General features: G+C 40.8%; 1 protein-coding gene across 1 annotated transcript in view; it reads right to left on the bottom strand.

Annotated features, from left to right (window-relative positions):
- Positions 1 to 24,659, bottom strand: part of utp3 (UTP3 small subunit processome component) — a 36,712-nt gene extending 12,053 nt beyond the window's left edge. Inside the window, exons 1-7 of the mRNA XM_060910507.1 lie at positions 24,492 to 24,659; positions 8,382 to 8,469; positions 8,208 to 8,264; positions 8,076 to 8,132; positions 7,864 to 7,978; positions 7,678 to 7,746; positions 7,438 to 7,559 (exon numbers count right to left, since the gene is read on the bottom strand). Coding sequence (XP_060766490.1) covers positions 7,438 to 7,559; positions 7,678 to 7,746; positions 7,864 to 7,978; positions 8,076 to 8,132; positions 8,208 to 8,264; positions 8,382 to 8,469; positions 24,492 to 24,508 — 525 coding nt within the window. The 5' untranslated portion in view covers positions 24,509 to 24,659. The remainder of the gene's footprint in view (positions 1 to 7,437; positions 7,560 to 7,677; positions 7,747 to 7,863; positions 7,979 to 8,075; positions 8,133 to 8,207; positions 8,265 to 8,381; positions 8,470 to 24,491) is intronic.
- Between the last annotated feature and the right edge of the window lie 607 nt (positions 24,660 to 25,266).

Consider the following 25,266-nt stretch of genomic DNA (forward strand, 5'->3'; position numbering starts at 1 on the left):
CAGGCTGGGTAACAGCTTCTACCCCCAAGCTGCCAGTCATCCTGTGATTCAAGCTCCTCCATCTACCTTGATGCACATCACTTTGTTCATTACTACACTGATGTACTGTTTACAGCATACCGACATTTAGAATGTACTGATTCATTACAGTACTGCACTGTCATGTTAAACATTCTTCTCAGGTTTCTTTTACAAGCATTGCTGCGTGGACACTTTTTTAATAAATTTATTCTAGTTGCAGCTTTGGAGCCTGTGTTGACTGTCATGTTAAATGTTCTTTTTTGTGATTCAAATATTTATGCTCCACTGCCCGTTTTTGTCCGCACCCCAGTTGTTTCCCATACTCCCTTCGTTGCATACTTCCTATTCCTGTTGCAATTTACTGATGTCCTGTCAGCTGATGCAATTTACTGATGTCCTCCATCATTATTTGGACAGTGATGCAATGTGTCATTTTGCCTCTTGACAGCACCACAGTGGATTTGAAATTAAGCAATCAAGATGTGAGGAAACTGTCGACTTTCAGCTTTAATTCAGGTTTAACAAAAATACTGTGTTAACCATTTAGGAATTATAGCCATTTATAACAAAGCCCCTCCAGTTTCACAGGCTCAAAATAAACGGACAGTTGACTGATGAACAGTTTCATCGCCGGTTATGACCGGTTATTTCATGACAAATTAAAGAGATAAAAGTTTGATTCCAAGTGTTGAATTTGCATTCGGCAGCTGTTCATGGGAACTCTCAACATGCGGTCTAAATAAGTGTTGATGCAAGTGAAGGAGACCTTGGACAACAACTGAAGTGGATGATTGCAGGATGCTTTACTTGGTAAAGAAAAACCCCTTCGCAGCATCTAGCCAAATCAAGAACACTCTCAATTCTTGGGTTTCAGTCACGTGACTTTTCTTAGCAATTTCACTTCTGGTAAAACTGCTGGTGGTCAAGCAAACCAAAACGGCTGGCGTAGTACAAACAACTTGCGATAACGTATCAGAGTATGCTTGTAATCTAGAAGCCACTGCTCGCTTTAGATATATTCAGAAGCTTGCTATGTGCAATGGAATCGACCCCTACAGTCTGGGAAAGAAGGATTTGTCATATGATCTCGAAAACTACCCTCCAGTCGAGTTCCCCGACATCTCGAACTATCTGGTGTTGCAGACATCCTTCTTCACCACAAAACAGATGAAAGCATTGGAAGAGTATGGAGGCTTACAACTTTTTTTGTATGCGGCTGAGTAAAGGACCTCGGTATCAAGTCGCTGCCGAATGAATCCTGTATTGCTTTTGCCCGTGTATGTACTTTTTTTTTTTTAAGCTTTTCGTTCGTGTCTTTACAACGAAGCACTGCAAGTGTAAACAAACAGTTGGCTTGATTCTCACTTGTGTTGGCTCTTATCTCTCAGGTAAATAATTCACAAAGATCATCAGAAACCCCTTTAAAGACCTGGATCTTAATTAAACAAGACAGAGATCACGGCGCATTGCAACTGTATGGCTGGGTGAGAATTTTGTCACGACCTTCATGCATATGGACTTTATTACTTGTGGTTGTTTTGATCGTGCGCACTTGCTGAAATACTCGTTGAAGAGACCGCTAGGACACTGTTAAAGAAAGCGAGACACGTTTTCAATGTGGCGGCCATCGAGTGAGGAGTAAACAAAGAATCAGATACAGTCTGGAATCAGACATAGTCTCAGCATTTAAGTCTAGGCTGAAAACATATCTGTTTAGTCAAGCCTTTTGTTAATGGTGTTTATGAGGTAAAGGTATAGATCTGGAGGGTCCTTAGACAGAGTGTTTAGGTAAACTGGGATGTATGGATGCTGTCAGTTCCCACTCACTTGCTCACTCGAGTTTGTTGACGGTGTAGTGGCTGGCTGCTTTATGTCCCGGGGCTCCCTCATGCCTGTGTTACCTTCTGGCTCTCTCCTTTTAGTTATGCTGTCATAGTTAGTTCTGCCGGAGTCCCTGCTTGTACTCAGCACAAAATGTATACTGTACCTACTTATTCAGGTGACATTGGGCATACCTAATAACCTGTGTTTTCTCTCCCTGCCCCCCCCCCCCAAAAAAAATCTGTCCCTCTGAGTTAGATGTCAATCCTGGGATCGAGATGCTGACCTCTTCTGCGCTTCGGACCTGCCTGATCCATCCTGATGCCCCATGTCTGGTTGGAGTCTCATCACATCGCTCCTGTGGAGGACGGCCCCAGGTGGACAGTTGGAAGTCACACTTGGAGGACGCTCTGGACACTTCCAGTAATGCTTTTTTGGCTGAGGACTACAGTTGGCTTGCTAACTTCAGGACTGCAGTTGTCATGAACAGTTTTGCACTCAAGTTTCCATTAACGAAGAGTTATAACATCAATGAAACTGACTTCATGTTAAAACTGTTATAGTCATGTCTGCTGTTGTCCAGGTGAGGATGGGTTCCCTTTTGGGTCTGGTTCCTCTCGAGGTTTCTTCCTCGTGTCATCTGGGGGAGTTTTTCCTTGCCACCGTCGCCACGGGCTTGCTCATTGGGGATAGATTAGGGATAAAATTGGCTCATGTCTTGGGTCATTCAGATTCTGTAAAGCTGCTTTGGGACAATGTCTATTGTTACAAGCGCTATACAAACAAACAAACTTGACTTGACAAAGAAACAGCTGGGGACTTTAGCACTTCGTGACTAAAAAAAAAGTACTGTAAAATAACGACACATAGCAAGAAAAGTACTTGGAAAAGACTAAGGACATAGCTGAGAGGGATATACAAACCTTTCACCAAGTGATGACTGCAAACTCGAGCGTGCTTGGACTCCGCTCCCTTCGATTTCAGCGAGAGGTTCAAAAGCCACCTTTCTCGACGTCTTTTTGTGAAATCCTGTGTTTGTTCACCCTTTTTTTTTATTAGTTCATGAGGAACCCTGAAGAAACTTTTATCAGTTTCATGGTTTGATCGATTCGAACAATCTAAAACAACGCAAGCCTAAGGCATTTTTTCATGTGAGCAATGCACCTTCTTCATACGAACGCTTTGTCAACTGAGCTTTGGTAGACCCCCAGCTAAAGTTTTGAATAACTAATGAGGCAGATATGACATCACGTGAAACCCAAGAATAAGGTAGGTGCATAATTGTCAGAGTCTACAATCAAGAGATGCCTTCATTAATGTAAATATAGACGGTTTATCTCAAGATGAAAACCACTGGTAACTCAAGAACAGAAAGGCCAAATTAGACTTTTCTCAAAAACATCTTTAAAAAAAGTCCTGCCCAGTTCTGGAACAAGATTCTCTGAACAGATGAAACCAAGATTAACTTGTACCAGAATGATGGGAAGAATATGGAGAATGAAAGGAAGGGCCGATTAGCCAAAGCATCAATCATCTGTCAAATATGGTGGCTATGAGCATGTATGGCAGCCAATGGAACAGGGTCACTGGTGTTTATTGATGATGTGACTGCTGATAGAAGTAGCAAGATCAATTCCGAGTTGTATAGAGTAATACTTTCTGCTCAGATTCCATCAAATGCTGCAAAACCGATAGGATGGTGCTGCACAGTATAGATGGATAAGGACACAAAACATACTGCGAAAACAAGCCAAGCTTCTGAACGCAAAGTAATGGACTGTTCTAAAATGGATTTGTCAGTCACCTGACCACAACTCAACTGAGCATACTTTTCACTTTCTGCAGATAAAACTCAGTCCCCCCAGGATTTCGCGGGCCTTTTTTGTGATTGTTGCGGGCTAAAATGTCTGATGTTGCGGGCGGGGTGGGGTGGGGGGTGTTTTCCAAAAAATTGCGATGAAAGTTGCGGTGTTTTTTAGGTTTTTGTTGCGATTACATTGTGGGAGGAAGTGAAAGTTGTGAGAAATTGTTGCGATTTTCTCTTTTTGTGATTAAAATTGAGTGATATGTTAAATATTAAGTTATTACTGAAAAACTATTGATTAAAAAAAACAGACACTGAGAAATGGTCCTATAAACAACTTTACCAATATAAAAGATTACCAGGACTACAAAAATGCAGAAAAATAGGCTTTACTTATCCAAATGCACCTGTTGGTTCAAAAATTAAAGTGCACAGAACCTCACAGCACAACATGAAGCTACCTTAAAATATAATATAAAATGCCTCAGCTTTCATGTAAGAAAAAAAAACTTAATACTAGTACTGTGTGCAGGCAGTCTCTCCTGAAGACTAAATTAAACAATAATTATAAACTAATAAAATAAATGGCTCAGGCTTCATAGAAGAAAAAAAAAAATTGAACAGAATCTCACAGTATGATGCTGAAGCTGCCTAAACAATGGAAAATAAAATACCATTTTGGCAAAAATGTTGGCACCCATTAATTTCTTGTATTAAGTAAAAAAAAATAATGTAAAGTGCACACAGTCCTTCACTGTAAGCATAACACACTTTCAGTAACAGAATTTAAGCCTATATAAACACTAGGGCTGTGCGATGTCCCCTTAATTGGCATCGACGATGTTTACAGTGCAAACATCGTGATGGACGATCATAGCGGGGGGGGTTAATATCACATTATTAAATATATTATTATTATTATTAAAAGTATTAGATACTCATCCGAGGCTTTGGCACGTAAAGAAAAAAAAGCGCTAGGTGATGTGGAATATTTGGCCTTGATAACGGATATGTGGTCCAGCTGCAACATGATGCCCTATATGTCAGCTACCGTACATTATGTGGACCGAGAGTGGGCAATGCAGTCCAAATGCCTGCAGACGAGTTTCATGCCAGAGACACATTCAGCGGACAATTTAGAAGACGCATTGCGCGAGACACTTGCCGAATGGAAAATAGAGGAGAAAAAGATCGCTTGTATAACAACGGGGCGAATATTGTCGCAGCCATCAGGCAATTGAAATGGCCGTGGTTAAGTTGTTTTGGGCACAATTTGAACCTGGCCATAACCAACTCGCTTGCGCAACAGAGGGCCAGTACAGACTGAGCGTTTGGAGTTTGCCGAGCAGTCGACACTGCGTTTGCGCACAGCTGGCTTCGGAGAAATGAGCTGCGCAAAGCGCAGGTGGAAATGAACCTCCCCGAGCACTCACTGATCACGGTAAGATATTAATCTGCTCTAACAATGAAAGACTAGTATTCAAACTATGAGAAGAAACTACACTTAAGCTATCACTCATTGTTTATTTACATCATATCAATTGAAGATACGTTTCGGCCTTTAGTGCGCACTTGAACGCACTAATTTTTCCAATTTATTAGTGTTTGAATTATTGCACCAGCTTTTAAAATCATGATTTAATTTTTTTTTTTTTTTTTACTGTCTTTACATTTATCAGAATCACCTTCATTCTTCCATTTGGTTTGACATTATGGCTTAGAGTGGACCATTTTGTGTCTGAAAGTAGGCCTATTTACCAGATTAAAGTTATTTGACTTCTGCCGAAGTCCGCGCTTCACTGCCGTTTGATAAGGTGCAATATTTCCCGACTGAAGTCGTTAATAGTGGCTATTTGTTTGAACAACATGACAAATTTTACATTAAAAGTATAGTGTAGGCTAAAAAATGAAGTCAAAATTTATTATTAGTAGCATACTGTATTTGTGTAACCACGTTATGTTCACTAGCACGTCCCTGTACCATAGCCTACGTGAACAAGCGGTAATAGGATATTACTTTATAATGATTTATATAATTATGTATTTATATATAATTATATATGTTATATAATATATTTATATATTAAACAAAACTAACTAACTAAACTAACAAAAAACTAACTTTTTAGGTTAAATAGGCCCAGATGATATGTATATGCATGTTTATGACAGGAGGGGGCGTGGTATCACGATGGTGGCTCTCCATCGTGATGGATGACCACCATCGTCAATGGACGATGGCATCGTCTATCGGCACAGCCCTAATAAACACTGACTCGCACATGCAGTGTTGCCAGATACTGCTGTTTTCCAACCCAAAATATGTTCTAAAACCGCCCAATCTGGCAACACTGCGCACGTGCTGCTTCTCTTGAACGTATACACGGAAGTAAGGCGGAAGGTAGTTTGTCGACGTCACCTCAAGACGACGCCAACGATTGGTCAAATTTGCGGGAAAGTTGTGGTGATTGGATAGAATTGCAACACCGCCTTGAATTCGCGGGGATTGGTTGAATTTGCATTGAAGTTGCAAATCGCAACATCGCGAAATCCTGGAGGGTCTGAAAACTGAAGTTGGCTGCATTAAAGGCCAAGTAAAGAGTCTCAAGGGAGGAATCTCAAGGAAGCATTTGGTCATGTCCAGACTTCAGGCAGTCATTGATTGCAAAGGATTTGTATCCAAGTTTTAAAAATTATACTTATACTGACAATGATACAAGTTTGTCCAATTACTTTTGCAGCCTGTGAAAATGGTAGGGCTTTAAATATTGTCTACAATTCCTCAACAGTTAATGCAATATTCTTGTTAAACACCTTGAATTAAGGCTGAAAGTCTATAATTCAATCATTTTGATGGCTTCATTTCAAGTCCATTGTAGTGGCGTACAGAGGACAAAACACAAAAAGCGTTACTGTCCAAATACTTATGGACTTGAATGTATCTTCTGGGAGAAGCGTTATTTCATCTCACTGTGTACTGCACAATGTGTATCGCTGTGATAACAATAAAGATCTACCTGACTTGAACCAGGCCATCAGCAAATTCTTAACAGACCAAGAGTCTTAACAGACTCTCAACTTGTCCTTATTCCTACTAGAAGTTCAACTCCAATCCACATGAACTATATTTATACCATTTTTCCTCACATTTTGGTCCCAGTTGGTCATTTACCAATTCCTGTTAGTTAGCTAACTCTCCTCTGTCACACAACAGCAACCAGTTAGAGAGGCTGAAGGCTGGCATCTGCTTCCTCTGAAACACAAAGTCAATGCATCTCTCTGAACTGCTGCTCACGCCGCATCACGGTCAGCCGTACCCACTGTTCTGCGTACACAAGCTCACATATGTACATGATTAGTGAGTGTAGCTTTGATTGACAGGCACAGAGTACATTATCCCTTCCACTCTGAGAGCATGGTCTCCTGGTCATGGATGACTCCGACATCATCTGGGATCAAACTTAGAGCCTTTTGATGACATGTTCTTGATGAACGTCATATGACATGCTGAAAATTAAATTTTAACGATAGACATGTCAGATTTTCAAAAGTCCAGCTGGAGATTTAACAAAAATAAATAAATCCCTGAGACAACATGAGGAAGAAACCTTCAGAGAAATCAGGCTAAAAAAAGGAACCCATCCTCTTCCGGATGACACCAGATCCAGGTCTAAACCTAAATCCTAAGTCTTAAGTCCATGTGACAAGTCATGAAAATGAGTGATGTTTAAGTCCAGGAAGTGGGTGCAACATCCTATATTACACAGATCCAATTAAGGCTGCAAATGTACCTGGAGCAGGTTTAGATCGTAGTCTTCCTCACTCAAGTGGGCCACGAGTCGTTTTTGAATGTTCTTGGCTTCCTCTTCTTCCTCCTTATCCTCTGCTTCTACTTCCTCCAACGACTTTCCCTCTACAAACAAATCAAGAATCGGTGTTTTCAAATCCTGCTTCAGAAAACTAACACCAAAAGCAGTGTATGCAGAATATAGTCTATGTACAGTGTAAATTTCGTACAGTCAAACACATACTTTTAGTGGTATAATCAGAGTCATAGTACATTTTCTTCTTGCTCCCCCAGGCCATATCATTTGGCAGATCTATTAAATTGAAACAGAAAAAAGCATTTAGAACCTGTTTGAAAATAATACACAATTATAATCAAGTTAAAAATGAATGAATATTACAAATCAAATCAACCAACAATCAAGACTTACCATCATCCCTCCTTCTTTCCAGATCACTCTCCATATCAGTCTCCTCTTGTTCTTCATTGCTGCTATCCTCCTCTTCATCATCTGAATCTTCAAGTGTCAGGGGCATCACCTCTTCCTGAACACACCACGAATGATCACAGAACACTCCTGCACATCTAAAATATGTTCATTGTGTACTGGCCAATTATTAATAATCAGCTGAAGATCATCACCTCATCGGCCTCATCCTCCTGTTCACTGTCCAGCTGCACACCTTGAGCCAAAAGACTCTAAAAATATAAGAAATGTCAGTGATCAGATTTCAGACATGAAACAACAACAGATCTGTGCAAAGGGCAACTCACTGAGATTTTTGTACTGTGGAAATCTTCTATTTTATCCTGCACGCTCTTGGACGATCTCTGATGACAGAAACACAAAGCAGGTGTGAAGACGAGTTAAATTCTGATGTTCCATATGACACATGAAGCAACACAGCTGTCCACAAAATCCTCAAGACAATCTGAGAGACCCTTTACCTCATCTGGGACTTCCTCATTTTTATAGCAGGCAGGATCATCACTGTCGTACTCTTCTACCTTTTTAGCTTTTGGCCTTCGCACAACTCTGCTGGACAAAGACACTGAATCAAGATTATGGAATGTGGAAAAGGTCCACGTCCAAAATCATATTCCATCATGCTAAATAGGAGTGTGACATTAAATAGTTCCACCATTTATTAAGCAATGTATCTCGTGACATAAAAAAAAAAAAAAGGATATTGTATCAGTCAGTCATGGTATATCCTGGATATACCATGAACTGAAATCACAATTTCAAGCTATACAGCTGACTGGAGTCACACCTGTGGATTCGAGAGCATTTCTGTGTGTGTAGCTCTATGCATCATGATCATGCCTAGCGAGGCAGGCGAGAGCATGGTACATTGCACATGTGCAGGTCAAAGATTGCACCGATGTAAACAACAAACATGGCTGCTTCCAGTGAGTTTATGCTGAGATTCAATCAACACTTTTCGTTTGGAATTTTTTGATGAGGAATATAAATCAAAAATATACCATGCTCCAAGAGGCACCGGTAATTATTGATTCTCTTCGGTGACTGGCATAGTACTGCACCCCTCACAAAACAGTACTATGCCAGTCACCGAAGAGAATCCATAATTTCAACTGGAGCCTCTCAGTGCATGGTATATTTGATTAATATGACATACTACGTTCCTAAAAACAAAATAGTACACCACCACATTGTCTTATTGAAGAGGATACGCCAATCAGCCATAACATTCAAACCAGCTGCCTAATCTTGTGTGGGTTCCCTTTTTGCTGCTAAAAGAGCTCTGACCTGTCAAGGTGAGCTGTGGTATCTGGCACCAAGCCGGGAGCAGCAGATCCTTTAAGTTCTGGAAGTTGTAAGGTGGGGCTTCTACAGATTGGACTTGTTTGTTCAGCACATCCCACAGATGCTTGATTGGATTGAGATCTGAGGAATTTGAAGGCCAAATCAACACCTTGAACTCTTTGCCATTCCTCAACAATTTTTTGTAGTGTTTCAGGGGACGTTATCCTGCTGAAAGAGGCCACTGCTATGAGAGAATACCGTTGCCATGAAGGGATGGACTTGGTGTGCAACAATATTTAGGTAGGTGGTACGTGTCAAAGTAACAGCCACATGAATGCCAGGACCCAAGGTTTCCCAGTCGAACACTGCGCAGAGCATCACACTGCCTCCGCTGGCTTGCTTTCTTCCCATAATGCATCCTGGTGTCACCTCTTCCCCAGGTAGGGGACACATACACCCCCATCTGGCCACATGGTGTAAAATGTGGACACATCCATCAGACCAGACCACCTTCTTCCATTGCTCCATGGTCCAGTTCTGATGCTCATGTGCCCATTATAGGCACTTTTGGCAGTGGACGGGGGTCAGCATGGGCACTCTAACTGGTCTGCAACTACACAGCACCACAGACAGCAAGCTAGAATGCATTGTGCTCTGACCCCCATCATAGCCAGAATAAAATAAATTAAATTTTCAGCAGTTTGTGCTACAGTAGCTCTTCTGCAGGATTGGATCAGATAGGCCAGCCTTCACTCTGCACGTACATTGATGAGCCTTCGACGTCCATAACCCTGTCGCCGGTTGTTCTTCCTTGGACCACTTTTGGTAGGTACTAACCACCGCATACTGGGAACACCCCACAAGACCTGCCGTTCTGGAGATGCTTTGATCCAGTTGTCGAGCCATTACAGTTTGTCAAAGTCACTCAGATCCTTACACTTACCCATTTTTCCTGCTTCCAACACATTAACTTTGAGAACTGACTGTTTACTTGCTGCCTAATTTATTCCACCCCTTGAGAGAGATAATCAATGCTATTCACATCATCAGTCAGTGGTTTTAATGTTATGGCTGATCTGTGTATGGTGGCATTTTACATATGCATCATTTAATCAAGTTTAATCAAACCCTGGCGCATTTTCCTTTCTGGTACATTTCACTGAGGAAGTGGAGAACACGGCAATCGTAACTGGGGACAAAAAAAATAGACAGAACGCGATGTTTTCATAAGACAAATTATAGAACTAGTTTATTTACATAGTTCCGACTCCATGTCGTCTAAGCTTGGGTTTTAACGTTTTAATGCTACATGCAGACTACACAGAACGAGCCAACCTTATGGGCGGCATGGTGGTGTAGTGGTTAGCACGGTTGCCTCACAGCAAGAAGGTTCTGGGTTTGAACCCAGAAGCCGGCAAGGGCCTTTCTGTGTGGAGTTTGGATGTTCTCCCCGTGTCTGCGTGGGTTTCCCCCACAATCCAAAAGACATGCAGGTTAGGTTAATATGGGACAGCCTTGGGCTGAGGTGCCCTTGAGCGAGGCACCTAACTCCCGATTGCTCCCCGGGCGCTGTTAGCATGGCTGCCCACTGCTCTGGGTATGTGTGTGCGCTCATTGCTCACGTGTGTGTGCATGTGTGTGTTCACTGCTTCAGATGGGTTAAATGCAGAGAGGAAATTTCACAAGTGTGTAATGAATAAAGTTGTGCCTTCTTTCTTTCTAACCTACCATCCCATAGCTAACTTTTGCCATATTCGTCACATACAGTGGGGCAAAAAAGTATTTAGTCAGTCACCAATTGTGCAAGTTCTCCCACTTAAAAAGATGAGAGAGGCCTGTAATTTTCATCATAGGTACACTTCAACTATGAGAGACAAAATGAGAAAAAAAAAAAATCCAGAAAATCACTGTCTGATTTTTCAAGAATTTATTTGCAAATTATGGTGGAAAATAAGTATTTGGTCAATAACAAAAGTTCATCTCAATACTTTGCTATATACCCTTTGTTGGCAATGACAGCGGTCAAACGTTTTCTGTAAGTCTTCACAAGGTTTTCACACACTGTTGCTGGTATTTTGGCCCATTCCTCCATGCAGATCTCCTCTAGAGCAGTGATGTTTTGGGGCTGTCACTGGGCAACATGGACTTTCAACTCCCTCCAAAGATTTTCTGTGGGGTTGAGATCTGGAGACTGGCTAGGCCACTCCAGGACCTTGAAATGCTTCTTACGAAGCCACTCCTTCATTGCCCTGGCGGTGTGTTTGGGATCATTGTCATGCTGAAAGACCCAGCCATGTTTCATCTTCAATGCCCTTGCTGATGGAAGGAGATTTTCACTCAATCTCACGATACATGGCCCCATTCATTCTTTCCTTTACACGGATCAGTCGTCCTGGTCCCTTTGCAGAAAAACAGCCCCAAAGCATGATGTTTCCACCCCCATGCTTCACAGTAGGTATGGTGTTCTTTGGATGCAACTCAGCATTCTTTCTCCTCCAAACACGACAAGTTGAGTTTTTACCAAAAAGTTCTATTTTGGTTTCATCTGACCATATGACATCCTCCCAGTCCTCTTCTGGATCATCCAAATGCTCTCTAGCAAACTTCAGATGGGCCTGGACATGTACTGGCTTAAGCAGGGGGACACGTCTGGCACTGCAGGATTTGAGTCCCTGGCGGCGTAGTGTGTTACTGATGGTAGCCTTTGTTACTTTGGTCCCAGCTCTCTGCAGGTCATTCACTAGGTCCCCCCATGTAGTTCTGGGATTTTTGCTCACCGTTCTTGTGATCATTTTGACCCCACGGGGTGAGATCTTGCGTGGAGCCCCAGATCGAGGGAGATTATCAGTGGTCTTGTATGTCTTCCATTTTCTAATAATTGCTCCCACAGTTGATTTCTTCACACCAAGCTGCTTACCTATTGCAGATTCAGTCTTCCCAGCCTGGTGCAGGTCTACAATTTTGTTTCTGGTGTCCTTTGACAGCTCTTTGGTCTTGGCCATAGTGGAGTTTGGAGTGTGACTGTTTGAGGTTGTGGACAGGTGTCTTTTATACTGATAATGAGTTCAAACAGGTTCCATTAATACAGGTAACAAGTGGAGGACAGAGGAGCCTCTTAAAGAAGTTGTTACAGGTCTGTGAGAGCCAGAAATCTTGCTTGTTTGTAGGTGACCAAATACTTATTTTACCGAGGAATTTACCAATTAATTCATTAAAAATCCTACAATGTGATTTCCTGGATTCTTTCCCCCCATTCTGTCTCTCATAGTTGAAGTGTACCTATGATGAAAATTACAGGCCTCTCTCATCTTTTTAAGTGGGAGAACTTGCACAATTGGTGGCTGACTAAATACTTTTTTGCCCCACTGTATAGGGATAAAATAAGTTTTTTGTTTTGCCACGCAATATTAAGGTCAACATAAATTTGTGTTGTCCAGACACCACAAATGAGCTGCTGCAGTCAACTGAGCCTGGATGCATTGGAGAAAATGGTATGTGTGCGCGCGCCTTCATAACTTGTTTTTATCTACAGATAATTTCATATTTATTGGGTTTTCCCACCGAGAACAACTCAAACAGCACAACAAAATAATGATCATTTTTACAAACTTGAATACAAACTTTAAAAAAAAAAAAAGATGTCATAAGTTAACCAAGGAGAGAAAGATGAAGTCAAAACCAGGAAGAGAAAGAGTTTTGACAGAGGAAGAAAAGGAAAGATGTGAAAGAGCGAGAGAAAGGTGAAGAAATCTTTCACAAGAAAAGCAACAAGCTGAAAGTGAAAGGAAACATGTAAGAAAATGAATTAATAGAAATGATGAGTTGTAGGAATTTAATTCTAAATAGTGATGTTGATTCTGAATCACTGCGAAATCCTTCGGGATCTGACAGGTTGACCTGAATCCAGTCAGTGTTTTCATGAATCGTGTATCTTTTGTTTTCAAAACATTTTGCTATAAATCCCGAAAGCACACTGTAGTTTATAGTAATAAAAAGAATAATATTATACAGTACATGTGAGTTTGGAGAAATTTATCTTCTCGTGATAAAACTGAAAACACGTCAAAGTACATCATCTGTTGCATGTTTGTTTTCATTTGAATGGAAGCTCCGCTATTAGGTAGGACCTCATTTTATATTATGACTTTGGTCTGTAGCTGTCAAAGGCCTTGGCCTTAAAACCGGTTCCTGCTGTGATGTCATTTTTTTTTTTAAATTCCCAGTTATGCAGCATACAAGAGTCAAGGATGGAGATACTATCCACTCAGAAATGTATTTAAAAATAAAGGTTCTGCGTATCTCCTTTAAAGTGCATATCACAGCAGTGGCGGCTGGTAGTCTTTCAAACAGGGGAGGCTGGTCGGTTACGATATTTCCAGATTTTAAAAGAAAAAACATCAATTTTGCCCATATTCTTGCCTCTGATCTGGCTGATTGTTGGCAGGGTCACAAACTGTGAAATAACAGGTTCTTTTGGCCCATTAGCCTACTGTCCAATATACATGATGGTGGGTTTTTTTTGGGGGGGGGGGGGGGGTATATTTTAACATTTTATATTTTAAAATTGTGGCATGTTGTTTAAAAATTGACCTCGGCTGTGTTTTTGTTTAAAAATGTTTTCCAAATTGTAGCTGTGTTTAATTCATATCCAGAAAAACATATATTCCAATACAATATACTCAGCATAAACATTTTAAATAGATTCTATATTTTTGGTCCATCCATGACATATTACTAAAGTAGCCTATTTACTGTTGTTGATGTGGGTCACTTGCTGTTAGCCAATTCACTTTCTCGTACCAGGAGAGCTGAAAGGAACGAGTATTATTCCCTACCTTTTTCACCAAGTCAATTTGAGGCGTTGGTCTACCCTGCTCTTTAATTTTAATTTTTTCCTCGAAAGGAAGACTGGCAAATGGCTTCGCCAAAATTAAATCAGCAATGCTTGGCATCCGTGCGCAGCTTTCTTGCTAGCTGACTAGCCCCCTCAAGTTCAAGTTCAGTCACTCAAATAAACAAAATTTCTGGAACTAAGATAGCAAACTTGACAACACTATATTTACACTTTATTTACAATGAAAATATATACAAACTAAAAAAGCTGGTAGAAACCGTATGTAATGAATGAAATCGAAATGTAAGCTGATCTCTTACAATACACCACAGCACTTGCGAATCCGCATGGGACTGAACTGATGTTGCCAGATACTGCTGACGTTATCCAGCCCAAAATATGTTCAAAAACCGCCCAATTGAGCAGGAAATCGCCCAATCTGGCAACACTGTCCGCTGCCTGTCTATAGTTGAAACGAGCTGTCAATCAAAGAAAATATCTGGCCGCTTTCACCAATCACCAGTCTCCTCGCGGAAACTGCCATGTCCCTCCCATGTGAGGCTCAGAGTCCGTGGGCGGGCGTTTTCGCAGTATTTGTCCAATAACCATCTGGCATTTTGAGATTGAAAAGCGCATCGCTCCCACATGCCGTTGAAGTCCACTGAGGCTGGGAGTCCGTGAGACTCCGTGGGCGGGCATTTTCGCAGTATTTGTCCAATAATCGTCTTGCATTTTGAGATTGACAAGCACATAGCTCCCAATCCACTGAGGCTGGGCTGCATCGCGCTGTCACGAGGGGGAAAAACTCACGCACACATTAGGCGAACTGGGGAAAGTTATAACGGAATGATTTCGCACTGTAGTTGGGTTGAGCACATATTTCTATGGTTCTGGATCTGAAATAGCAATGTTATAAGGTTGGCTATAACATAAGCCTAGCGCAATTCATCCTACACGATGTTCGTCATTTTTAGAGGAGGCTGAGCCTCCCTCGTTGTCTTAGAGCAATCGCCCGTGTATCACAGGTAAATTCAGGAGCATGATCAATGTAATTCTCCTATTTTATATTAAACTTTGGTCAAATATCTGTCACATTTTGCATTTTGTGCAATTTTTTTTTTACCTTGCGCAACACCAGAAAAATTCAGTTGAAATCAAGCCATTTGAGGCGAATTGATCCGCCTCTGAAAAAACTTGGCATTTGGATTTCCCGGCAAACATTGATTTTCGTGACGTCACGCGCAGGACGCCTCCTTCTGAATCCTACGTCAGTGTTGGTTTGTTTATGAGAAAACGACCTGGTGTTTTTTTTGCAAATTTCTTGGTTATCGCGTAATTATTAAAATGGTTAACAGATGTATCGTAGGAGGGTGTAGCAACACCAATCATGATGGGATTAGTACTCATCGTTTCCCACTCAGGTGACAATTCCATATTTCAATGCAAAATTGCTACCTGCTAAACTTGGTCTACACAGGCTGTGCACTGAAACCGTGCAAGCCCTCGCAGTCTGCTGGCGGTTCCGCAGGTGACATCACGAATCTGGCTCCAAACTCCCTTGGGATTTTTCCAGACGCATTTTGTTTTTTTTGTTTTTTTCTGCTGTAGACAGAAAAATTACCCTTCTGGATGAGTGTGTAAAGGGACATACTTTCATAAAAAAAATAATAATTTTGGTCCAGGATATGCACTTTAAAACTGGTTCCTGCTGTGATGTCACGCACTCAGGGCTGGCTGGCTCAGCTCGAATGCCAACTTGGCGGTCAATTTTAACTCTCATAATTTTATGGACAGAACTTCTAGGCGCAGCCAGGGGCCGGAGGGAATCCTGTTTGGGAACCACAGGATTTCATCTCTGCTTTTTGCGAATGATGATGTCCTGTTGGCTTCTTCAAACCAGGATCTTCAGCATGCACTGGGGCAGTTTGCAGTCGAGCGTGAAGCGGCTGGGATGAGAATCAGCACCTCCAAGTCTGAGGCCATGGTTCTCGACTGGAAAAGGGTGGCTTGCCCTCTCCAGGTTAGTGGAGAAGTCCTGCCTCAAGTGGAGGAGTTTAAGTATCTCGGGATCTTGTTCACAAGTGAGGGAAGGATGGAGCGTGAGATCGACAGGCGGATCGGTGCAGCCTCTGCAGTGATGCAGTCGCTTTACCGGTCCATCGTGGTGAACAAGGAGCTGAGCCAAAAGGCGAAGCTCTCGATTTACCGGTCGATCTACGTTCCGACTCTCACCTATGGTCATGAGCTTTGGGTAATGACCGAAAGAACAAGATCGCGGATACAAGCGGCTGAAATGAGTTTCCTTCGTAGGGTGGCTGGGCGCTCCCTTCGAGAGAGGGTGAGAAGCACAATCACTCGGGAGGAGCTCGGAGTAGAGCCGCTGCTCCTCCACATCGAGAGGAATCAGCTGAGGTGGCTCAGGCATCTCTTTCGGATGCCTCCTGGACGCCTCCCTGGGGAGGTGTTCCAGGCATGTCCCCCCGGGAGGAGGCCCCGGGGAAGACCCAGGACACGCTGGAGTAGTGTTGTTTTTGGCGGCCTGTTTTAATTTTAGTTTTAGTCTAGTCTTTGTATCAAGCTGTCATTTTAGTTTTTATTAGTTTTAGTCACGTCCATACCCTTTTTAGTCTAGTCAAGTTTTAGTTGACAAAAAGTCTGAGCATTTTAGTCTTATTTTAGTCCGAGTTATCCATGAGTATTTTCGTTTAGTTTTAGTCAACGAAAATTGATGCCATTTTAGTCTAATTTCAGTCAATGAAAATTGTATTTTTGTTCCTTTTTAGTAATGCAATTCTATTTAATCTAGTCAATATAGTACAAGTAGCTAATAGTACAAAGAAAACCAGCATTTCCTTTCAGTCATAGCCATTTCACAATGTAAAAAAGGTTCTTATTGTCACCGTATAAACTCAAAAGTACTGTACATTCATTCCAGACATGGCACACACTCTGATTTGAATGTATAACATATTTAATTTACCAATGAAACACACCAAGTACACACACACACACACACACAAATAAAATATCACATGAAAAAGTAAAAAAAAAAAAAAAAAGGTGCCTGAATGGTTGGGCTACAATGACATAGTAAAAAAGTACAAATAAAATAAAATGGAAAAAAAAAAAAAGTGTGTGACTTGTGCTGCATGTAAGCTTAAGCGGACTTTGTATCAAAAACTATTGAACGATTTAACACCATTTTGTGCCTTGTGGAGATAAAATGGGATGGTAAAGAAGCATTAGTTGACAAAATGGATCAGACTGAACCTAATAACCAGCAGTCTCAACAGCATCAACATAAACGGTAACCACCTGGATGTGTTATTTAAAGACTTCTTGATACAAACAGCAGCAACAACAAAAGAAAAAAAAAAAACTATCCGGTATACATTACTCCACGGCAATATTTATGACATAAGATTTTCTTTTTACTGGTGCATGGCACAGATAGGGCGTCTCTTGCAATAAAACCCACATTTGTCAAACTGTGAGGTGTGTGCGTGTGCGTAGCGCAGTACACACATGCTTCTTGCTACACGAGAGCAAGTTTTTTTCTTGCCTGTTCCGTTTTCAGGCTTGTTATTGACTTGCATGATTAAACACAGCAAAAAGAACAAAAACACTGCCTATCCTTGGACACGTGTACGGAGATTTTTTTAAGTAGGCTATTAACATTTTAAAAAAATACAAGGCCACAAGATGCAGAGCCTCAAACACATCCCTAAAACCAGTAGCTCGGTCGTAATGAAAGCTTGGAAGCATAGACCGCCGCGATGCATTCAAGATCACTCTATACGAATATTACAAACGACCTGTTCTCTGTTTGCTAACCATCTGCCTTCATACCAAACGCTTCGCACCTTCAAAGTTTGAGCATTTATCCACCAACGCCATGTTATCAGACAGGATTTTTGCAAAGATCGCTAAGTATCCATGCATAAGTAATGTTATTTCTCCAAAGCGCCCCACGTCTCTAGCCCACGACGTAACGCGAACAAGTTAACACGTTGCCCGAGTTACATTACGTCGTGGAGCTAGATATATTTCGTTTTGGAGAAATAATATTGAATACGCATGGACACTCGGGCATCTAAGAAATGTGATTCTGATAAGATAGTGGATAAAGGGGAGACTATCGAGTCGTAGATAGAGGCATTAGCAAGCTACAGCCTACCTTAGCCGAGTAGCAAATAGGTAGTGTGTTAACTTATAAAGCTAATGTCTAAATTTAGCCAACACCTTACATTAACCTTTAGGGTAGACATTATTCATCCCGAAGAAAATAACGGATTCTTGTGAAACATACAAACAAACAAGCATAGGCTACGCTTTCTTAAATAGTTTAGAGAGTAACGTGTTTTACCTGAATTTCATTGTGGAATGCTTTTAGATGTCTTTTTAAATTTGTAGTGTTTTTTCCAGCGATTTTGTGACCGCATTTCTGCCCGTCTTTGTCTACCACACATTCGGTCTTGTTCTCCACTTCATTGTACATAAAGTTTGCCCAAATGTCTTCTCTTCTCTTTCGTCCAAAGATCCCCGGCTGGATGGCCATCTCTGCATAGTTTTAAATAATGCCGCGAGGGAGATGAGTAAACCTGTGTCTGCAGTCCCTAACTACACAAGCACGCCTACAGCAAAAAATAATAACGCGCCTAAAAGAGATGAAATAACGTCTCATTTCATTTTTGTCAACAAAAACTAAGACATTTTAGCAACGTTTTTATTTCTTAAGCCACATTTCGTCTTGTTTTTATTCGTCATCTATATTGCATTATATATTTAATTATAGTTATTGTCACAAGACCAACATTTACGTCTAGTCTCGTCTCGTTTTTGTCACATGATAAAGGTTCGTTGACAACAATATTTCGTCAAAATTTTCGTTGACGAAAGCAACACTACGCTGGAGGGACTATGTCTCTTGGCTGGCCTGGGAACGCCTCGGTGTTCTTCCCGAGGAGCTGGCCGAGGTGTCTGGGGAAAGGGAAGTTTGGGCTTCCATGCTCAGACTGCTGCCTCCGTGACCCATCTCCGGATAAGTGGAAGATGATGAGAAAAAAAAAATTATATAAAACACACACACACGAGTCAAGGATGGAGATACTATCCACTCAGAAATGTATTTAAAAATACAACCCCGATTCCAAAAAAGTTGGGACAAAGTACAAATTGTAAATAAAAACGGAATGCAATAATTGACAAATCTCAAAAACTGATATTGTATTCACAGTAGAACACAGACAACATATCAAATGTCGAAAGTGAGACATTTTGAAATTTCATGCCAAATATTGGCTCATTTGAAATTTCATGACAGCAACACATCTCAAAAAAGTTGGGACAGGGGCAATAAGAGGCTGGAAAAGTTAAAGGTACAAAAAAGGAACAGCTGGAGGACCAAATTGCAACTCATTAGGTCAACTGGCAATAGGTCATTAACATGACTGGGTATAAAAAGAGCATCTTGGAGTGGCAGTGGCTCTCAGAAGTAAAGACGGGAAGAGGATCACCAATCCCCCTAATTCTGCGCCGACAAATAGTGGAGCAATATCAGAAAGGAGTTTGACAGTGTAAAATTGCAAAGAGTTTGAACATATCATCATCTACAGTGCATAATATCATCAAGAGAATCTGGAAGAATCTGTGTGTAAGGGTCAAGGCCGGAAAACCATACTGGGTGCCCGGGATCTTCGGGCCCTTAGACGGCACTGCATCACATACAGGCATGCTTCTGTATTGGAAAATCACAAAATGGGCTCAGGAATATTTCCAGAGAACATTATCTGTGAACACAATTCACCGTGCCATCCGCCGTTGCCAGCTAAAACTCTATAGTTCAAAGAAGAAGCCGTATCTAAACATGATCCAGAAGCGCAGACGTCTTCTCTGGGCCAAGGCTCATTTAAAATGGACTGTGGCAAAGTGGAAAACTGTTCTGTGGTCAGACGAACCAAAATTTGAAGCTCTTTATGGAAATCAGGGACGCCGTGTCATTCGGACTAAAGAGGAGAAGGACGACCCAAGTTGTTATCAGCGCTCAGTTCAGAAGCCTGCATCTCTGATGGTATGGGGTTGCATTAGTGCGTGTGGCATGGGCAGCTTACACATCTGGAAAAACAACATCAATGCTGAAAGGTATATCCAGGTTCTAGAGCAACATATGCTCCCATCAAGACGACGTCTCTTTCAGGGAAGACCTTGCATTTTCCAACATGACAATGCCAAACCACATACTGCATCAATTACAGCATCATGGCTGCATAGAAGAAGGGTCCGGGTACTGAACTGGCCAGCCTGCAGTCCAGATCTTTCACCCATAGAAAACACTTGGCGCATCATAAAACGGAAGATATGACAAAAAAGACCTAAGACAGTTGAGCAACTAGAATCCTACATTAGACAAGAATGGTTAACATTCCTATCCCTAAACTCGAGCAACTTGTCTCCTCAGTCCCCAGACATTTACAGACTGTTGTAAAGAGAAAAGGGGATGTCTCACAGTGGTAAACATGGCCTTGTCCCAACTTTGAGATGTGGTGTTGTCATAAAATTTAAAAAAATCACCTAATTTTTCTCTTTAAATGATACATTTTCTCAGTTTAAACATTTGATATGTCATCTATGTTCTACTCTGAATAAAATATGGAATTTTGAAACTTCCACATCATTGCATTCCGTTTTTATTTACAATTTGTACTTTGTCCCAACTTTTTTGGAATCGGGGTTGTAAAGGTTTTGCTTTAAGGTGTCGATAATTGTAGCCACCCCGTTAGTGATATTTAAATCAGTTGGCACATGCCTCAGTTTCCTGACACATTAAGGGTGTTGATAATAATTTAGTAATAAAGGAGACAGAAACTGAAGTGAACAATATAAATAAATTTTAAAAGAGCAGTGCAAAAATCAGGAATAAAGATGTCATAACCTTTGAATATATGTGGGTGATAATATCTCTTGTAACTATTGATTGATTGATTGATTATTTTATTCCGAACAATAAAGATATAAAAATAAAAAAAAATTAAATAAAAGAAATGCAATAATCAAAACATCGTCATAAACAGAATAGCGTAGCCACAAGGCAGTAGCATAATAATGCTCAGAAAGGATTTGTAACAAGTAATAACATCCAATCCTAACCCTCTATACCACCGCTAATCAAACGTCACTTTCCACCATAATAAACTATATATACAAAAGAAAACAAAAGCAACAAACAAAAAGAAAACATACCAAGACATACCGACATGGTATAATATCGACCAAATCAAATCATATATACAGATACTTATGTTATGCATATATACACACATACAATACATCTATACAGTACATACATACACTTGTGTTCAAAATAATAGCAGTCCAACACGACTAACCAGATCAATCACTGTTTTTGGTGGAAATTATATTACTACATGGCAAATAATTTACCAGTAGGTGTAGTAGAGTCATAGAAAACCAACAGACCCAACATTCATGATATGCATGCTCCTGAGTCTGTGTAATCGAATAATTAAGTGAAAGGAACGTGTTCAAAATAATAGCAGTGTGGAGTTCAATTAGTGAGATCATTCATTCTGTGAAAAAACAGATGTCAGTCAGGTGGCCCTAATTTAAGGATGAAGCCAGCACATGTTGTACATCCATTTCTCTCTGAAAACCTGAGAAACATGGGTCGTTCCAGACATTGTTCAGAAGAACAGCGTGCTTTGATTAAAACGTTGATTGGAGAGGGGAAAACGTATACTGTAAAGAAGTGCAGAAAATGATGGGCTGCTCAGCTAAAATGATCTCCAGTGCTTTAAAATGGACAGCAAAACCAGAGAGACGTGGAAGAAAACAGAAGACTACCATTCGAATGGATCGAAGAATAGCCAGAATGGCAAAGACTCAGCCAATGATCAGCTCCAGGGTGATCAAAGACGGTCTGAAGTTACCTGAGAGTACTGTGACAATTAGAAGATGCCTGTGTGAAGCTAATCTATCGGCAAGAAGCCCCCGCAAAGTTCCACTGTTAAAAAAAAGACGTGCTGAAGAGGATACAATTTGCCAAAGAACACATCGACTGGCCTAAAGAGAAATGGAAAAAGATTTTGTGGACTGATGAAAGTAAAATTGTTCTTTTTGGGTCCAAGGGCCGCAGACAGTTTGTCAGACGACCCCCAAACACTGAATTCAAGCCACAGTACACTCTGAAGACAGTGAAGCATGGTGGTGCAAGCATCATGATATGGGAATGTTTCTCTTACTATGTTGTTGGGCCCATTTATCGCATACCAGGGATCATGGATCAGTTTGCATATATCAAAATACTTGAGGAGGTCATGTTGCCTTATGCTGAAGAGGAAATGCCCTTGAAATAGGTGTTTCAACAAGACAACGACCCCAAACACACCAGTAAGCGAGCAGCATCAGGGTTCAAGACCAACAAAATGAAAGTTATGGAGTGGCCAGCCCAATCCCCGGACCTTAATCCGATAGAAAACTTGTGGGGTGACATCAAAAATGCTGTTTCTGAGGCAAAACCAAGAAATGCAGAGGAATTGTGGAATGTTGTCAAATCATCCTGGGCTGGAATGCCTGTTCACAGGTGCCAGAAGTTCTCAGAAACCGTGGTTATACAACTAAATATTAGTTTAGTGATTCACAGGAATACTAAATCCTTAAGATTTTTTCAGTTTATACAGTAAATATTTGGAGTTTGTAATGAAAAATGCACACACTGCTATTTTTTTGAACAGCCCAATGTTCATTTTTCTTCATTTTCTGTAAAGTAATTAAAATATTCATACATTTTTCTTCATGTTTTGATGTAGAATATAATGTGCATTGTTCCCAATGCATGGAAATAAAAACTATTATAAGGATTTTGAGCTTTACTCACGTTTTTAAACACACTGCTATTATTTTGAACACAACTGTATACACATACCTATAACTATATACAAAAACTAATCTATGTATGAGCAATTCCAGCGTTATGGATGTGACACTTGAACTCAAAATGGCAACAAATGACCCAGTGCATGTTTTATTGTCTCCCAGTATTTAAACAGGTGTTGCACATTTTAAGGCTGTACCATACTGGAGAAGTGATAGAACAAGAACAATTCCCATAGTACATCTAGGGCATGCCAGAAAGTGCCAAGAAAAGATGCGTTATGGATGTGACAGAAAAAGTATCACTTTTCTTGGGTGACTGTACATTTTTATCAAACTCTGTGAAATTGTAAACCTAATGTCGAAATGGAGATATCCGTTTGATAGAGGGGTCCAAGGTGAATATTAAAAAATCTTTGTTTAAAATATTTTGGATTTCATGCAGAGTTTCAGAAGGAAAAGTCAGCGTTATGGATGTGACGAAATTCCGTTATGGATGTGACGCGTCTGAAATAGACATGGCATATGTTTAGAAAAATCACCAATTTAACCAACATAACCCTTTGAAAAACTCTCTAAATATCAGCTAAAACTATCAAAGTTCTTAAATAATATTTAGGATGGCTATTGTTTTGCTGTTTTGTGGATTTTAGCATACATTTCTGTGGCTTGTGGCAATAATATAGAATTGTACATGATCAAAGTTGATTTTAGCTTGGGTTTTACATTATAAGAAAGAAAGACTGACTGTGACATATTAGGTTGGTTACAAATTGGTTCAACTTATTCACATCTGTAAAATACAGGCCTAGGTGATATCTCTGGGAGTGGTTTTGATGCATTACATGTTGCTTTATTTTTGCATGGTGAGGTTGACATTTACATGGAATTGCCCGTATACCAATCTCCCTTAACAAATACAAGCCCCAGGAAAACTTGACTTGGCCCCTGGTCTTTTCAATAGCTATAAAAAAAAACCCCAAACCCCTGGTGTGTAGTATGTCAGTGGCACTATTTTGATTTTTACTACCTAGTATTTTAATCCGCCATTTTGGACGCGGTCCAGTGTGTTTACTCCCCTGGTTTATACACCAACACACAATAAAATCCTAAATATTTTACATGAAGTGTGTGACTTCTGCTAATGTAATAAGAGGCATATCCCCTGAAAGGGTTCCCCCAGCTGGAACGGTGAGAAACCTTACAATGTGTGTGTGTGTGTGTGAATCATAAGCAAAATAATAATATTCATATCAGCGATTCAGCAATTTCAGCATTTATGCACGTCAAAGCGTGCGAGATATTTTCACTACAATTTTAAACAAGACACCATGTTTATGTCTCGCAAAGAGGAAGGTCAGGTTAGTCTAAAATAATAAAGAATCTTAAAAGCTCTAAAATATTAAAATCATAAAGTCTAACAATCCTAAATCACGTGTAGCTATAAAACCAACTTAAATCATGGCTTTAAATCCTAACATCCCCAGTATTACAGAGCGGGCTTTTTCTTACCAGCTTTACCTTTATACCTTCATTAGAAATATTAAGTTTATAATAAACTTACCGTCTTGACCTGACCATGCTGCTCTCAGCTGTTTACTCCAGCCGCGCGCGCAACTGGACACAACTTCTAATATGTTTTTAAAAATAAATAATAATAAATCAGCTATAACAGCGTACTTTTTAAAGCCGGGAGAAAAAAATCAACCACGAGAGTTCCAAAGCATGTGAATGCACACAACTAAGTAACCACTTCCGGTTCAGAAATCACCTGACAAAATAAAAGTCACACAAACACGTGTGGTGGAGAAATGAACATTTTATTCTCTGGTTGTGTCCTAAAACTCTGAGGGTCTAAGCTGGTATTTTTAAGAACTGAATTGACAACAGTAGTTTGAGATCTCATCTCATCTCATCTCATTATCTCTAGCCGCTTTATCCTGTTCTACAGGGTCGCAGGCAAGCTGGAGCCTATCCCAGCTGACTACGGGCGAAAGGCGGGGTACACCCTGGACAAGTCGCCAGGTCATCACAGGGCTGACACATAGACACAGACAACCATTCACACTCACATTCACACCTACGCTCAATTTAGAGTCACCAGTTAACCTAACCTGCATGTCTTTGGACTGTGGGGGAAACCGGAGCACCCGGAGAAAACCCACGCGGACACGGAGAGAACATGCAAACTCCGCACAGAAAGGCCCTTGCCGGCCACGGGGCTCGAACCCGGACCTTCTTGCTGTGAGGCGACAGCTCTAACCACTACACCACTGTGCCGCCCTAGTTTGAGATTCAAAGGAAAAAAATAAACCTGTCTTAAGAGACCTGTCAGTAAA

This window comes from Neoarius graeffei, chromosome 26 (assembly GCF_027579695.1).
Source record: "Neoarius graeffei isolate fNeoGra1 chromosome 26, fNeoGra1.pri, whole genome shotgun sequence".
Taxonomy (NCBI): Eukaryota; Metazoa; Chordata; class Actinopteri; order Siluriformes; family Ariidae; genus Neoarius; species Neoarius graeffei.